This window comes from Varanus komodoensis, unplaced genomic scaffold (genome assembly GCF_004798865.1).
Source record: "Varanus komodoensis strain SLA01 unplaced genomic scaffold, ASM479886v1 scaffold113, whole genome shotgun sequence".
NCBI classification, from domain to species: domain Eukaryota; kingdom Metazoa; phylum Chordata; class Lepidosauria; order Squamata; family Varanidae; genus Varanus; species Varanus komodoensis.
In genome coordinates, this window is record NW_025335325.1 from 925601 (window position 1) to 943741 (window position 18141).

Sequence of the window (18141 nt, forward strand, 5' to 3'; positions counted from 1 at the left end):
AACACCAACATTTGCAACAGAAAAAAACACCTTTCAGGGCAATTAAATGCAACATGCAGGAAGAAAACCCCTGAACAGCTCAGTAGGGATGGACGATGCCCAGAAGGTCTAGAGAGTTTCAGCTGTTGGGTGTTAGAGAAATTAAATAAACCAAATGGCTGAATATCTGTGGGACAGAAGGGCCACAGGATTGAGTATTTTGGAAATCTGGGAATCAAGGAACTTGACACATGCAGGGAAAAACACTTGAGATTCTGAGAAGGGTGGCAAATGGGGCAGTGGTAAATAGAGTCGGCCCTGGATTCTAAACCAGAGGCACCTGTCCTTTTTGTCCCTGCCAGCTGCACCCAGGCAGCTCCATCTCAGCACGCAGGGACAGAGCAGTTTAAGCCTTGCTCTGCACCTGCCAAGATGCAGCGATCACAAAGACTGCTTTGCCACTAATCCGCATTGTTACCGTATCATTGCATCTTGTGGCCCTTGCATATTTTGGTGTGACTTTTCTCCCAAGTGCTGCCTTTAAAATAATTCTAGAGAGAGAAACAAATTTTACAAATACTGGAAGGAAGGACCATATTTGCCAAGTCGAGCACAAATGGCCAGACCTAATTGTTTGGCAATTCGAATTGTGCACAAGGAATGGTTCTCTTCACTGGACACAGCTTTACTGTACTCTGGGATCTTCCCAAGTGCTCATTGCTCATCCTGACTCAATCCTCACCCCTCCAGCTTGGACAATTATGCCTTGCCTCAGTTTCCCTCTGCTTCTCAACTGCTATTGCATTCAGCTCCTTGCAAGCAACTCCAAATTTTAGTGAAATTATTTTTCTCTCTTTAACCTTTAGTCACAGACTTCTCCCAGCGTGTCACCTTCTAGACATGCTGGGTTACAGTTCCCATCATTCCTAGCCAACACGTCCAGAGGGTGTCAGGCTGGGAAAAAGAAAGCTTCTATTGCATTGTGCTTTGCCTTGCATTTCCCACTGATCTACTGTTGATGTTGGTTCTTTCTTTTAAGGTCCTTGTTAACCTTTTGATAAGTCACACATGCGAAAGAACAAGGAAGGGGGAAAGAATCCACAAACATTTGTGGTATTCTCATGGGAACTCAGCCTCAGTTGCGGGTGGAAACTTCAGCTGGAAAAAAGGGTGCCGGTGAAACAGAGACGAGGTCAGGGCAGAATGAAGGAGGAGGAGAAGAAAAATCGTCCCGGCACAGGCACTGGAGTCTCTTACCCAAAAGTGCTTGGTGAAATAAGGCATGTTGACAACGGCTGGCGGGAACGTCCTCTCAGCTCTTGGGCACCTGGGAGGAGGGAGGTCTGGGAATGAGATGGGTATCTATCGCTTCTGTCTGGAAGCCTCCTCCCCAAAGACACCCCCCACACCCTGACACCTGCCACGGCAGGAGAGGAGACCAACGAAAAGTAGTCAGAACAGCCGCCCTAGGCACAGCTCGGCTCCTCCGTGCTCCAAGCCCTTAGACATCAGTTCTCATGTCAGCACTGTCAGCACCGCTTCTTTGGAAGAGATTATTTTATCCTCGCAACCAGCTTTGAGGAGGGGCAGCTCACGGGGGGCTGAGGAGGTTCCTGGGCCTACCCGCGAATGAGAGGAGAGGCTGCCCATCTGGGAACGCCTCTCCTCCGCAGAAGGAAAGAACAGCCAGGCTGGGAAGGAAGGGGGCAGCCCTCCTCTGGCTTGGGACAGCAAGAGCACCGCAGGGGCCGTGCTCCAAGGCCTCTGGTGGAGGGGATGGCGGCACAAAGGCCCCCGGGGAGGGCTGGCAGCACAGAGTGCACGCTGCATGGGGGAGCCGTCTCAGGAGAAGGCCAGCTTGAAAGCTCACTGATCACAGACCCGAGACCACAGCTCTGCTTCCTGACATGCCCAGCGTGAAGGAACCCAGGCATCCGGGCTCCCAGCCGCCTCTTCCCCCACTACTCCCCCCTTAGAATGGCCTTCTAGGCAGAGCCGAGCAAGTCCTGGCCCCACACACATGTCCTGCCCTATTTCAAACCACTAAGCCCTGCACAGCGAGACGAAACAAACAGGAAACGAATCATGGGAGCACACGGTCTCGTACACGGTCTCGTACGTTCCTTTATCATATGGCGGTTGAAGCAGGGAGGACGACTCCGTCAGCATCACCCCAGAGGATAAAGCTCAGGCGCTCCAGCAGCAGCGGAAGAACCAGGCTGCTCGGCAGGAGCCTTGCACCAACTCTAGCTCCCTGCGCACCACCGCCCCCACCCAGGGGCCCCCAGAGGACAGGCACTCTTGCAGCCACTCACCCGACGGTGGAGGAAGGCCTGGCTCATCTCAGCGGCTGCGCACAAAAGGAAGCACCCTGGGGAAACACACGGAGAGAACAAAAGCAAAGTGAGCCGGGGGGGGGGCGGGCTCCGAGGAGCAGGTGAGCAGAACCCAGTTCCTGAAATCAGCCAGACACTTCTGTTTAGAGGCTTCAGCCAGAGGCTGCAGCAAAGAAAAGAAACTGAGCCACATGGTGACACGGAACAGACCTGCCACTCAGCCCCATGCGTGCAGCTTGCTGTTGCGATGCCTCTGAGCATGCTCCTCAGCTGCCTTGGCTTCCTGCTGCTTCTTCTGCAGCCTCCATAGTTCTAGGCAGCTGTGCCTGCACAGATGCTGGGTCACCAGGGGCTCAGCAAATTGGGGAAAACACCTGTCCATTCAGAAATACGGCCCTGCCATTGGGAGTTTGGCAAGGGTGGAATTAAACCCTGCAGGTGAGGGACTTGCAGCCCCACAACTATTCTTTCTGCTGGCTGGGGATGATGGGAGTTAACGTCCAGAAACATCTGGACAGGCAGGCTGCCTGCTCACAAGGCATATCTTTAAATTATTCTCTGTACTCATCAGCAACTCTGTTGGACATATCTATGCACCAGATATTCCAGCTTTTAATCAAAAACTCTGCTTATTTGGTGCTGTCTCCACAGTTATTGACTGTTCTAAAATGCCTGTAATGCCTTCTGATGCATTGCTTTGACACTCTGGCTGCCCCTGAGGCATCTCCCAGTTGGATGAAGGAGCAAACAAACTTTCACAGAGATCACAGTTCAAGCACTGATCGTGGCCGGCGGCCACAAACTCTGTTTGCAGCTGCACGGTCTCCATCCTTGTGTACTCCCAGTTATAGCAGGGCAGCCTGGAAGGGCTGTTGCCAAAAGGAACACAACACAACACAACACAACACCAGACCGCAAAGGACTTGTGCAACATTTAATGCTACTAAACAGTTTGGAAGCAATACTGAAATTGAGCTAGGGAATCCGGAGAGTTGTAGGACTTTTTCTGTCTAAACAGGCATGAGGTTTCACCCAGAACCGCTGGCCTTGGCGGAGAAGAAACAAGGAACTTGCTCCCTCGCTTTCTTGTGCATGTCTAGCTGTGTTTGTACCATAGATAGACAGATATTCAGACCTTTCAGAGCTGCTCAGGGAAAAGCCAATACTTTTGGAGTGGTTGGTACCTCGCCAGGTCACAATGCTCTGAACCCAAGGGTGGAATTTGCACAACAGTCTCTCTGGTGGAACAGGTTTACCAAGAGGGACAGTGTGTGTACTCCCCCCCCCCCGAAAAAAAATGGTTTGGGCACTTTCAAGCCACCCAGCAGTCTCTATGTACTCCACACCCTGCACAATGCTACACACATTTGCACCAGACATTCAAAAGCTGGGGCATGGCACTTGCCGCTGAACTCAGATCAGAGTGGGGCAAACCAGCTTGCACAAGCCCAGGATTTTAGGATACGGAAGATCTGTTATTACTTAGGAGGTGCAGGGAAGGGTCTGGCATGCATGTGCTTTGGATACAGAAGTCCGGGCTTGATCCCCAACATCTTCACATGGGACTGGAATAAATTCCACTCTGGAGCCATGGAGAGGAACAATGACTCAGTGGACACAAGGGTGAACCAGAAGTTTTGGCCCACAACTCCCATTCACCCCGCATCACCAATGGGGAGGGGCGATGGGAGCTGTAGATCAAAACTTCTGGAGGGCCAGAAGTTGCCCGTAGTTTGGGGAGGTGCATGAGCCTGCAGTTGAAGGCAGCTGAAGGCAACGTCTTGGTTTACACAGCTTGGGACCACGACACCTGGAAAGAGCCAGGAGGGTGGAGAGAGCAAACCCCCAATCCTGTTTTGAATTATGGGTTGTTATGCATTTATGCAACGAATTATACACACTGTGCAAGCGCAGCTGCCTCTAAGCCCCTTCCGTTTGTGTCCCATGGATTGTCAAGCACCTGTGCTTCTAGGGATGTATGCAGACTTCATTCTGCTTATATCCATGCACATCACCCCCTCAGAATGCCCTCCAAAAGGAAAACCAAAAAAAAACTTGGAAAAAGCAGTCCACGGCAGAATCGGCAGGCTGGATTCAAATAAATAAGGCCTCAGTTGAAATTGTTGCAAATACTCCTACTAAATGGACAACAAGGAAAGACTAAAATGCTTTATAATGCATCACAAAAAGATTTCTGTAAAACATTAAAACTAAAACCTTGAAGTCGGAGCACCATGACAAGCAAGCACAAAAGGGGCAGCAAAATGTGCCAGGGACGTCTGGGTGAAGAAAGGGCCACTGGATTGCAGCTGAGCCGCACTGCCCACAAGGCAGCAGCGAGACGGGGATCTGCCCACCATGAAAGGCTCTGGAACTTGTGGGGGTCACACACTGCAGCTTGGCTTTGCAAACCTGTTATATGCGCCCAGCTGCAACACACCCCATCTGCAGTATGAGAAGCCCACCTTGCAAGAGCGTTGTGATTACAAGAGCAACGTTTTGTGACCAGCTCAGCAGGCAAGATGTGGCCCAGGATTCACCTTTTACAGAAAGTCCCCTCCACAAATTGCTGCCCCCTCCACCCAAAATCACACGCAGTCCTCCTTCCCACCTCCCTCAGGAGAGCTGTTCAGCCCATCCCCCAGGGAGCTTCTCATGGTTCCTGGCAGTGCACGAACAGTTCCAAGGCCGGAGAAAGGGGCATTTTGCTGAGGATGCCCAAAGCCACCATGGGCAAAGAGGAGCTCCACCTTCCAGAGGACCCAGGCATCCGACCAACAGCATGGCTGATCGCCCCGCCGAGGCATTTTGTCAACGCCTCTATCATCTGCTTGATCTGGCTTTGTGTGCTATTTTTTTTTAAATCTGTACGCCACTTTGAGCAAAGTGCTGGGAAAAGCCAGGCAGGATATGAATGCTTCCAAAATAGAAAGACGCATCCAAAACACCTCGTGCCACTCTAGGGATGGTCCTGTGCTGCATATGATCGGAACATGGAATGTGAGAAGTACAAAGCAAGGCAAGCTGGAAACTGCAACCCAGAGGTGGAACGTTTAGTTCACTGGTACCACAGTTCTCGGTAAGAGCGAGCTCAAGCAGCCTGGAAGGGGGCATTTTCGGTCCCAGAAGTATGAAGCATTTCACTCTGGAAATGGCAAACTCAGGAGAAAAGAAAAGCCTCCGAAACGGTGACAAGAAGTAGCACAAGCAGTAATGGGCTCTAAGGCAAAGTCCAACCAGGAAAAGAAACTATCATTAATTCTAATTTGGTTTCTAGATATACTCTGGGATGAATCATAGATTACTCATTGTCAAAGCACTTTTCTTTGTGAAATTATTAGTTTTACTAATCTAATCAAGTATTAGCTATAACTATATGTTATCATGCAATTGCAGTTATAGGTGTAGATGAAACACTGTCTATTGCTGATTCCTTGTGGAACCTCCTGCATCTGGTTTTACGAGCAATTTTGGAGCATGGTACCTTGGTAACTTTCTCTTTTGAGGCTTTTGCTTTTTTCCCCGTTTTTTATTTTTTACAAGAAATAAGACTATGCCACCAAATGTGGAAAGCAAAACAATGGTCCACAGACTGGAAATGTTCTAACAGATTCTAATGCCCAAGAAGGGAGATGCGACAGAGGGCAATGACCACAGGACCACTGCGCTGACTTCTCATGCATGCAAAGCGATGCTCAGGGCGTTGCAACAAAGAATAGTACCCTATATGAATTCCCATAAAATTGATAAAAAAAATTTGACGACCTAAACACCCAAACTCTGAGATTCGTATGGCAAAAGAAGAAACCAAGGATTAAAGTAAAAATGCTGCAGGAGGCCAAAGGGAATGGGGGCTTTGGCCTTCCTGACTGGATGTTGTATTATCAAGCTTCTGTCCTAATGTGGTTAAAAGAATGGATAACCTTAAGAAATAAGAGAATCCTTTATCTTGGAGGGCATGATCTACAAATGGGTTGGCGTGCTTATTATATGTGGTATGAGAAGTGTAAGACACATGGTTGTTTCTTAAATCATTACATTAGAAAGTCATTGTCAGTGTGGGAAAAATTAAAGACAAAGCTGTATACTAAGTTGCCAAGATGGCTTTCTCCTATGGAAGCTCTTGTATATGCAAATGCATTGAATTTTGATAGGATTGTGAGATATGATGATATTTTGGATAATGATGGAAGACGGAAACTGAATCAAGAATTACAAGAGCAGGGTATTGGTATCTCTTGGTGGCATACGGTTCAAGTTTGGCCTTGGAGTACAAAATGAAGCAGGGCACAGGCTGGAAGAATATTGTCAAGAGAATACGATGGTCATAGCAAACACTTTTCCAACAACCCAAGAGACGACTCTGCACATGGACATCACCAGACGGTCAGCACAGAAATCAGATTGACTGTGCTCTGCAGCCAAAGATGGAGAAGCTCTATACAGTCAGTAAAAACTAGACCAGGAGCTGCCTGTGGCTCAGATCATGAGCTTCTGGTTGCAAAATTTGCTTAAATTGAAGAAAGTAGGGAAAAGCACTAGGCCACTCAGGTATGACCTAAATCATATCCCTGATGAATATACAGTAGAGGTGACAAATAGATTTAAGGAATTAGATCTGATAGACTGAGTGCGTGAAGAACTGTGGACGGAGGTTCGCAACATTGTACAAGAGGCAGCAAGTAAAGCCATCCCAAAGAAAAAGAAATGCAAGAAAGCAAAATGGCTTTCTGAGGAAGCTTTACAAAGAGCTGAGGAAAGAAGGGAAGCGAAAGGCAAGGGAGAAAGGGAAAGATACACCCAATTGAATGAAGAATTCCAGAGCATAGCTAGAAGAGATCAGCATGCCTTCTTAAATGAACAGTGCAAAGAAATAGAAGAAAATAATAGAATAGGGAGGACCAGCGAACACTTCAAGAAAATTGGAGATATGATGGGAACGTTTCATTCAAAGATGGGCATGATAAACCACCAAAAGCGCAGGGACCTAACAGAGGCAGAAGAGATTAAGAAGAGGAGGCAAGATTACACAGAAGAACTATACAAGAAAGAGCTTAATGCTCCTGATAACCATGATGGGGTGGTCACTGACCTCAAGCCAGACATCCTGGAATGTGAAGTCAAATGGGTCTTAGGAAGTCTGAGCAACAACAAAGCCAGTGGAGGCGACAGTATTCCAGCTGAACTATTCAAAATCCTAAAAGACGATGCAGTAACAGTGCTGCACTCAATATGCCAGCAAATTTGGAAAACTCAACAGTGGCCACAGGATTGGAAAAGGTCAGTTTACATTCCAATTCCAAAGAAGGGCAATGCCAAAGAATGTTCAAACTACCGCACCACTGCACTCATTTCACGTGCTAGCAAAGTGATGCTCAAAATCCTACAAGCTACACTCCAGCAGTATGCGGACCGAGAACTACCAGAAGTACAGGCAGGGTTTCAAAGAGGCAGAGGAACTAGAGATCAAATTGCCAACATACGCTGGATCATGGAGAAAGCTAGGGAGTTCCAGAAAAGCATCTACTTCTGCTTCTTTGACTATGCTAAAGCCTTTGATTGTGTGGATCACAGCCAATTGTGGCAAGTCCTTAAAGAGATGGGAGTACCAGACCATCTTATTTGTCTCTGGAGAAACCTGTATGCGGGTCAAGAAGCAACAGTGAGAACTGGACATGGAACCACTGATTGGTTCAAAATTGAGAAAGGAGTTCGGCAAGGCTGTATATTGTTGCCCTGCCTATTTAATTTATACGCAGAGCACATCATGAGAATGGCGGGGCTAGATGAATCACCAGTTGGAATTAAGATAGTAAAGAATATCAACAACCTCAGATATGCAGATGATACCACGCTCATGGCAGAAAGTGAAGACGTACTAAAGAGCCTCTTGATGTGGGTGAAGGAAGAGAGCACAAAAGTTGGCTTGAAACTCAACATTAAGAAAACTAAGATCATGGCATCTGGTCCTCTCACTTCCTGGCAAATAGATGGGGAAGAAATGGAGGTAGTGACAGATTTTATTTTCCTGGGCTCCAAGATCACCGCAGACGGGAACTTCAGCCAAGAAATTAAAAGACGTTTGCTCCTAGGGAGGAAAGCTATGGCAAATCTAGACAACATACTAAAAAGCAGTGACATCACACTGCCAACAAGTGCGTATAGTCAAGGCTATGGTTTTCCCAGTTGCAATGTATGGCTGTGAAAGCTGAACCATAAGGAAGGCCGAGCGCCAAAGGATTGAGGCCTTTGAATTGTGGTGCTGGTGGAGACTCCTGTGAGTCCCTTGGACCACAAGGCGATCAAACCGGTCAGTCCTAGAGGAGATCAACCCTGACTGCTCTTGAGAAGGCCAGATCCTGAAGATGAAACTCAAATACTTTGGCCACCTAGTGAGAAGGAAGGACTCCCTGGAGAAAAGCCTCATGCTGGGAACAATTGAGGGCAAAGGAAGAAGGGGACGGCAGAGGATGAGGTGGCTGGATGGGGTCACTGAAGCAGTCGGCATGAGCTTAGGTGGACTCCGGGGGATGGAGGAGGACAGGAAGGCCTGGAGGAATGTTGTCCATGGGGTCGCGATGGGTCAGACATGACTTCACGACTAACGACAACATAAAGAAAATCTTTATAAAATGTTTTATAGATGGTAGTTATCGCCAAATAGACTAGCAAAAATGTTTCCAAATATGTCAAACGGATGTTGGAAATGCAAAGATAAACCTGGTACTTTTATCACATGTAGTGGGCCTGTGATAAGGCAAAAAAATATTGGGCTAAGTCTTTTTATTAGGCATTGTGTCTGATAATGTTGATAAACAAGTAATACATTTGATTCTACATGTAATTACTGCGGCAAGGATTATATTTGCCCAACATTGGAGGAGTGAAGAACCACCCACTGATGAACTGATTTTAAAAAAGATTCTGAACTGCGCTGAAATGGACAGGCTGACTTTGTCTCTGAAGGAGAAAGAGGAGACAGACTTCTGTCAAACCTGGAACTCTTTTTATTATTGGCTAGAGAAATGGGACTATGTGTAGATTTGAATACGTCTATGGATTGCTATAAAAAAAATGTGGGGCTGACCCAGTAGGTCTGATGTCTTTGATGATTGAAGTTTTTAGTTTCTTTTTAATTTGTAGAAAATAACAATAATAAAACTTATTTTTTAAAAAAAGAATAGTACCTTATATGGAGCAAGAAACACCTGACATTCAAGGTACATGCCAAAAGGAAGAAGGTACTAGAGATCACATTGCAAATATTCTTTGGCTACTAGAGTGCACCAAAAAATTTCAGAAGATCAGTCTATAATTCATACAACAACCTTTGATGGTGTGGATCATAAGCAGCTGTGGATGGTTCTGGATGAACTGCGAATACCACAGCATCTGATTGTTCAGGTGCGTAACCTGCATCATGGACAAGACGCTCCCATTAGGACAGAATATGGAGAAACAGAATGGTTTCCCACTGGCAAAGGTATCAGACAAAGGTGTATTTTACCTCGCTATTTGTTTAATCTGTATGCAAACCTGTAAAGCTGGTTCAGGATCAGAGGAAGGAATAGGAAAAATTGATGGAAGATACATAAATAAAAGCAGCAATGAATTGGAATGACCCCCAGTGGAAGGGAAAGAAGAAGGTGCAAAAGCAGAACTGCAACTAAACATTTAGAAAAAATAATGATACAGAATTACACGACTTTAAGGTCAACAATGAAGAAACTGAATTGAGAAAGGTTTTACATACACTGGATCAGTCATCAATTCTGACAGCAGCTACAGCCAAGGAATTCAGAGCAGACTGAGATTCGGAAGGGCAGCAATGAAGGAACTAGAAAAGACCATCAAGTGCAGGGGCATTTCACTGGAGACCAAGGCCAGGATCATCACTCACACTAATATATTCCTGATCACTGTGTCTGGATGTGACAGCTGAGCGGAAGAAAATGGATATGTTTGCAATATGGTGCCGGACTGGCAGAAAGACAAACAAGTGGAAAGATTAAATCAGGCCAGAATTAGCCCTGGAAGCAAACATGACAAAACTGAGGCCGCTGTTTTCAGGCATATCATGAAAAAAACGGACTCCCTGGAGAAGGACATCATGCTGGGGAAAGCTGAAGGCAGGAGAAGATGGGGAAGACCAGCTGTGAGATGGAGCAATTCCATAAGGGAAGCCACAGCCTTAAGTTTACAAGAGTCAAGCAGGGTTGTGAAGGAAAGGGCATTCTGGAGCACATGCACTCATAGGGTGGCCTAAGTCAGAGGCAATTCCTGGCAAATAGATGGAGAAGAAATGGAGGTAGTGACAGATTTTATTTTCCTGGGCTCCAAGATCACCGCAGACGGGGACTGCAGCCAAGAAATTAAAAGACGCTTGCTCCTGGGGAGGAAAGCTATGGCAATCTAGACAGCATACTAAAAAGCAGAGACGGCACCCTGCCAACAAAAGTGTATATAGTCAAGGCTATGCTTTTCCCAGTTGCAATGCATGGCTGTGAAAGCTGGACCCTAAGGAAGGCTGAGCGCCAAATGATTGAGGCCTTTGAATGGTGGTGCTGGAGGAGACTCTGCGAGTCCCTTGGACCGCAAGGCGATCAAACCGGTCAGTCCTAGAGGAGATCAACCCTGACTGCTCTTTGAAGGCCAGATCCTGAAGATGAAACTCAAATACTTTGGCCACCTAGTGAGAAGGAAGGACTCCCTGGAGAAAAGCCTGATGCTGGGAACAATTGACGGCAAAGGAAGAAGGGTGTGGCAGAGGATGAGGTGGCTGGATGGGGTCACTGAGGCAGTCGGCGTGAGCTTAGCTGGACTCCAGGGGATGGTGGGGGACAGGAGGGCCTGGAGGAGTGTTGTCCATGGGGTTGCGATGGGTTGGACACGACTGCAACTAGCAAGCAAGCAACCAACCATTTTAAATCGTTGTTTTACTCTATTTTATGTGCAGCACTTAAATCATGTATATATGGAAAAGGTAGGGAAGACTCTTGATATCTTTTAATATAGAGAACAGCATTTTTATATAAGATTTTATACTACTCTAGCTTTCTCCAGTCTGGTGCGCTCCAGGTGAAGTACAGCCCCCCAGCAACACATTCTGTCTCCTACACATGAAAAATGCCAGATTGGAGAGGGCTACTTAAAGCAATTTGAGTCCCCACACACACACACTGGCTGATCATATTCAGAGCTCCTGGACATGAAAACATTAGCAATGTTTGGATCCGCAAAAGCAGCCATTTCCACAAAGATCTCCATTTCTTCATTCACCCATTCTGGGTCATGGAATGTTTTGCCAACTGGTCCTGCATTCTGGGCCCCCAGAACAGGCAAGGTTCAGGCCTGGATCCAGGCAAGCCATGCAGGGTGTGCGATAGCACAGACTCACAGTGGGATGCAGATGATACAAGGTACCGCCTCAGAAGGTCCAGGGGCCTCATCCTGCCCCTGCATAGAATAGCAAGCAGGCTGGCACAGAGCATTGGCACCTCCGTTTGCATTCAAATTTATCTCATCTTCACACCCTGATACTGCACACATACATAAACACACTCCCAAAATTATAACTCCATGACACAGACCCCCCACCTCAAAAAAAAAAAAAAAGGCCAAACAAACCTGCAGACTTTGGAAATCTCCTTGGCAGGTTCAATATTCTTAAAATTGAGGCAAACTGAGAAACCAGAAGAAACAGAAGAAAAACTGGCCAGTCTGCTTTGGCCAGTTAAAACTCATACATCATCTAATATTTATTTTGGCTCAAGCCTCTGTGGATACAAGATTGGACCTTTGACTGCTACGGACATGCAGGTCGCTTGTCCCTGGGCCCCCATTCAGCCTGTCCCTGTTGCAAAGCAGCTCGCCTGCAAAGGCAGCAAGAGTGGAAAATTTCACACAGGTGGCAGGGAGAGACAACAACCCAACAGATCCTGGAGCGAAGGATTCAGGGCTGCAGGCTTCTGCAAAAATTACCTGCTCAGTAACACAGGAAATGTGTGTGTGCGTGGGGGGGGGGGACGACAATGACGCACCTGCTACAATTTGGAACCCCCCCCCCTTTTTCCAGGGTAAGAGCAACTGGTGTTTGGCAGCTCAGCACTCCCTCCTGTGTCTTGCTTCTTTTGCACCTCACGCCCGTGGGTGCCTCAAAAAGACAGAGCCACGGATGTGTCCAGCCCTTCTCTCTTGCCACCTGAAACCTGCCACCTTGGAACAATTCCTGGCCTGCTCTCCAAACTGCAGGCTGCACACTCAGGCTCTGCCTCGCCCCTTTAAGCCTTATTTTTGGGACTGGATTGCATCATCAGCCAAGCCCCAGGTCTGCATGGAGGTGAAGAGAAGGCTCCAGCCAAGCCAGATACGTTTACTTTAAATGCATACACTTGCACACGCATGTACATATGCAGCTATATAATGCACAGACATGCAATGTGCCCCCAACCCCTTCCCTCCGAAAATGCCCCTTCCAAAAATGAAAGAGTGACATCGCCCAATTGCAAAGCCTAAAACAAATTATTTCGATTACCTGTTACCAACAAATGCATTAGTTAAAAATATAGTAGGAAAAATGCACATTTTCTTGCACCCTCCTCTTCCAGACAGGGACGGAGAGCAGCAAAGCCAGGAGATAACAAATTTGGAGGAGGAGCCCCTCCCCTCCCTCGGGAAAGCTAATTCTAATTCTCTCCCCCCGACTCCAAGTATTAGGAATTCCAGTTAGGAGGGCTAACGAGAGTGCCCCCCTCGTTAAGCGTTCAGGGAGGCAAGAATGGAAGCGGCATCCATTGCAATTTGGCGGGGGTTGTCAAGCAAGCAACATGGGTGCGGTGGCTTAGGGTGGGGGGGGGGGGATGCACTGACCTCCTAGCGCTCCTCCGCATCACACACCTGCTTCCTCTGCCTGCTTGCCCCCCCCCCCCCCACACACTAAAACGCAGCTGGGCCCCCCTCTCGAGGACGGGTGGAAAGGGGCGGGGCTTCTGTGGAGCCTCGGTTGCAAAACGGAAAGCAAGCTCGCTCCGGATTGGCTGCTTCGCCCGCCAGCGAACGTTGCTTCTGGGCTGCCGCCGCCGCGCTCGCTCTTCTCCCCGCAACTCCCCGGGGAGCTATTTAAAGGGGCAGCGCTTGCCTCTTCCCACCTAGCCTTGCATGCGCGTAACCGCAGCCGGGGAGCGGTGCTGGGAGCGAGCCGTAGGATGCCAGGCTTCTTCCCCGGCCAGGGACCCCGAGAAACCGGCCTGGCAGACACCGCCCCACCCCAGAACCCGGGGGTCTTCTTGTTGGGGGGGGGGGCTCTACGGGGTCAGCTGGGAGTTGTAGTCCACTGCGCCTACTAGACACTAGGTTGGCTTGTTCAGTAACGTGGCTGCCCCGCCCCTTTTTCCTATTCTCCCTCCAGCCCGCAACGAGCCTGCGAGCAGTTTCGACTGCGCATCATGGACCAGCCCAACGGCGCCCCATGAGCTCCATGATAGAGGGGGATGCTCTGAGTTCCTGCATCCCACCCCGGCTCTCCAACCATCAGCCACAGGGGCTTTATTCGGGAGCTTTGATCCCAGTCTTCCGCCCAGAAGGATCCCCTGACCGTCTGCAGTGAGTCAGCTGGAGACACCCCCGCAAGGGAAAAAGGGAAAGGGAAGGAGACCCAAAGCTGCAGCTGGAGGCAGCCAGCGTGCAGCGGCCAGGCTGCGCAAGATGCCTGGCTAGGAGGTTGTCACAGTCCAGCAGATAACATGCTGAACTTCTCCAGTAGCCAGAAGTCAGGATTGGGTCTCACTCCTCCTGGACAAGCGGAAACTCTCCTGGCTCTGGGTGCTGTGAAATGTGCACTTCATGCATCAGTGGAGCAGAAGGGGAGCATGCAAACGCATGCCAGAAGAAACTGATCCGCCCTAGAGGCGCCACAAGACCCTGTGTTAAAACTCATGGCCCTGGGAATGCTGAGAGGCTCTTCCCGTCTTTTGTGGGCTCCCCAGCTGGGCCTGCTGCAGCCCTCGCTTCTTCTGGAGCCTGTCGAGCCCCCAGGGCAGGTTCTGGCTACCGGCTCGAGAACCACTCCACTGCCGCCACAGCACTGCAACGGTGCGCCCAAACCACGCCTCTGCCCCTGCCACAGCACAAAGGCATCCAACAGGCAGGCTGGGTGTGACGCAAGACACCCTCCTGCCCATGTTTCCCAGCAATGGGTGTACTAAGCAGCAGGCCTGATGGCCATCAGCAGCTTTCCCACCTCCAGGAATTTGTTCTGCCCCTTCTGAAGTCGCTCGTACGGGGGGCGGGGGGGGCCTTCACTACACCTCATGACATCCCACACTCTAAGCCTGTAGTTGGTGAACTGGCATAAGCTGGTAAAAGGTACTCCTGGCTACCAGATCCACCTGAAATTCCAGCAATACCTTCAGGGTACAGGAGCACCCCCAACCAAGAACTTTGTCCTTTGCGGGGAGTGCAATCCCATCCAGGACCGGTGTAACATCACCCATCTGGACAGAGGATCCCTCCACCAACAGCACCTCTGTCTTATCTGGATTAAGCTTCAGTTTTATGGCCCTCATTCATCCCATTCACAAGCCCAGATAATGATTAAGAACAGACAGCGCCTCACCTGGGCTAGATGAAAAGGAGAGCTGGAGCTGAGATGCATACTGATTGCATCTCAGACCACAGCTCCAGATAACCTCCTCCAGCAGTGGTATATAGATGTGGAAGAGCATTCAAGAGTCCCTGGAGCAGTTCACTACCACCTGCTCACATATCTTGCCCAGGAAGGGGACACTGGCCACCCACCTGTGGTTACTGCCGTCTGCTAGATCCAGGTTTGATTTTTTTAGGAGTGGTCTAATTGTTGTTGCTAGTTGCAAAGTCACATCCGACCCATTGCAACCCCATGGACAACATTCCAACCCATCGCAACCCCATGGACAACATTCCCATCCAGCCACCTCATCCTCTGCCGTCCCCTTCTTCCTTTGCTCTCAATTGTTCCCAGCATCAGGCTCTTCTCCAGGGAGTCCTTCCTTCTCACTAGGTGGCCAAAGTATTTGAGCTTCATCTTCAGGATCTGGCCTTCTAAAGAGCAGTCAGGGTTGATCTCCTCTGGGACTGACCGGATTGATCGCCTTGCAGTCTAAGGGACTCGCAGGAGTCTCCGCCAGCACCACAATTCAAAGGCCTCAATCCTTCGGCGCTCAGCCTTCCTTATGGTCCAGCTTTCACAGCCATTGAGGCCTTTGAATTGCGGTGCTGGAGGAGACTCCTGCAAGTCCCTTGGACCACAAGGCGATCAATCCGGTCAGTCCCAGAGGAGATCAACCCTGACTGCTCTTTAGAAGGCCAGATCCTGAAGATGAAACTCAAATACTTTGGCCACCTAGTGAGAAGGAAGGACTCCCTGGAGAAAAGCCTCATGCTGGGAACAATTGAGGGCAAAGGAAGAAGGGGACGGCAGAGGATGAGGTGGCTGGATGGGGTCACTGAAGCAGTCGGCATGAGCTTAGGTGGACTCCGGGGGATGGTGGAGGACAGGAAGGCCGGGAGGAATGTTGTCCTTGGGGTCGCGATGGGTTGGACGCGACTTCGTGACTAACAATACCAACAACAACTACACTGCAATTGTGGGAGTTGGTGGAATGGGCTGCCTTCACGCCAACAGACCAAAAGGTCCAAACCAGTCAATCACTTCAGTTCCCCTTTCTTGCCCCCTCTTCATCTCTCTTTAGATGTGGTGACCAGACTTGTGCACAGGATTCTAAGTGCATTCGCAGCTAAGAGTTGCATAAAGGCAGCTTGATCTGGGCAGTTCTGCTTCTACTTGTTATTGCTTCCTGGATTTTGCCCAATATGTTTCTACCTTTTCCGCAGCAGCCACAGACAGACGGGGTCAGTATTTTCTCAAGGTCTCCACCACAAGGTCAAGATCCCTTTCTTGGCCAGCTGCTGCCAGCTCAGATCCTGTGCTGATGACGTAGCATGCAGGCAAAAGACATCAGCAGCAACTGGCACACAGAACTCAGTCTCAAATAGCACAAAGGGTCCGTGATGGGGAAGCACTCACAGTGATTCTCCAAAAGGCTGACTGTGCATCTCAGCAAGTTCTATCTGAACTGTGCATATCAGTGAGCTGGCCTCAGTCTTCTTACAGCTGAAACAAAACAGGACATCAGGAGAAAACACAGAAAGCAGGGACAGTTTAAATACACAGTTCTTAAAAGATGGCTTGTTTGAGGAGCCTTCATCACACCCCTGGTTTTGACGCAGGAAGATTAGCTAGAACAGTTATAGACTAGAAGCCTATGTAAGATGGTCATGACACTTTCGTTAAAGGGTTAGGAATAAAAATATGGTAAACTGTATTTCAATCAGAATTGCTGATTTGCTCATCTGTTCTGGATTTGATTCCTTCAAAAAACACAATCCCCCTGGCATACAGGAAGTTATTTTCATCAATTAAGACTGGTTACAAATGCCCTGATGGATTGAAAAGAAATTGATTTATCGAGAATGGGATTCAGAAGCAACCTGTGCATCGCAGGCAAGACTTGTTGATCCTCCAGTGTGCGTGTATGTTGAGGAAGGAAAGTACATTTTTGGACTTCTAAATTTATCGGGTGCACATTTTAAAAATCAGCAGTTCATGAAGTATGCAAGTAACCAAAAACCCTAAGAACTTTTAGCGTTCCCAGGCCAGTTTTGCTGGAAGTTGTAGGACTTTATTCTAGATGGGAAACGGAGGGCTCTGTAGGATTTTCTTCTGTCTGAACAGGTGTTCGGTCAGGCCCTCAGCTGACTAAATAATGCTGCCTAGAGAATGAGCAGTTTAGAATCCAAAGTCTCTTGGACAGAACCCTATTTAATTTGGTGGCATGGAGGGAGGCGAAGGAGACTGGAGCCATGGCTTCCGGAGCCCCGGCCTAGAGGAGAAACTGCTGCTAGGTGCGTTTCAAACCATCACCTCCCTCGGAAACCTAAGTTATCATATGGCTCCCTCAGTAGATGCACTCTGAAACCAAAGGGATTCTTCTTAGGAAACCCAATTCAATTGCCACCCAAGATTTCCAAGAGAAAACAAAGGATCAGTAGGGAAAGAGGTCCTATTTGCTGGATTAGTCACTCCTGAATCCATACCTTTACTCTGGCTGTTGCCATGGCAACCAGTTTACTCTGTCCCGTGCTGCTCCAATTGTGCAATGTCTGTCCACCTATTTCAAAAAAATAAAGAGGGAGATACCCAAAGCACAGCTGTGTCTCTTGCAGGAATCTAGCCTGAAATGATGGTTTGTCATTAGGGATGTGTGCGGGGGAACAGAACATCTGCGGCACCAGTCCCCCACCCCCCACCGCAGCCATTAAAGCCCCCAAATGCAAACACTTAAATAGATAAAACCATTATGAAAATGCATTGAGAATCTTCTCTGGAGACTGAGATGGTTTTTGTCTTCCTCAGAAACCAGCAAACGAGTGAATGTTCTACAAGGCTCACAGCCCATCTAACCCACCATGGGATGATGTGGGGGGGGGGCAACAATTGCACACGCCTTCCTGCCCCCAATCCTCTCGAAACACCCCCAGCCTACAAATGCATTTGACCTTTGTGATGGCCACCTCAGCCTGCAGCCATCATGGAGGGAGGCCGGTATCCTTACCTTGCGCGAGTTTGGTTAGTGGCCCCTTCAGACAGACAGAGGGAAACAAAGTCCCTTCTAGATCTTCCCATGAAGCTTCCTGCGACCAACAACAATTACATCTGATCCCTGTAACCCAACATTACCTTTTCTGATTCAATGCCCTGGGTCACCAGCCAGGTAGAGATGGGTGTCCC

At 48.7% G+C, this 18141-nt stretch overlaps 1 protein-coding gene across 9 annotated transcripts in view; it reads right to left on the reverse strand.

Moving 5' to 3' along the window:
- Window positions 1-17631, reverse strand: part of FCHO1 (FCH and mu domain containing endocytic adaptor 1) — a 56069-nt gene extending 38438 nt beyond the window's left edge. For 4 of the 9 annotated variants that reach the window (XR_006413806.1, XM_044421030.1, XM_044421029.1 and 1 more), the window contains exons 1-2: window positions 2087-2150; window positions 1237-1306 (exon numbers count right to left, since the gene is read on the reverse strand). Coding sequence is in view for 8 of the 9 variants with exons in the window: in XM_044421030.1 (XP_044276965.1) it covers window positions 1237-1306; window positions 2087-2148 (132 nt within the window). In the remaining variant the exon portion in view is untranslated. Of the gene's footprint in view, window positions 1-1236; window positions 1307-1396; window positions 1480-2086; window positions 2151-2294; window positions 2351-2525; window positions 2545-13184; window positions 13235-16377; window positions 16465-17447 lie in introns of those variants that run through there. The other 5 variants (XM_044421032.1, XM_044421033.1, XM_044421031.1 and 2 more) reach the window with 5 other exon arrangements.
- Window positions 17632-18141: the final 510 nt, after the last annotated feature.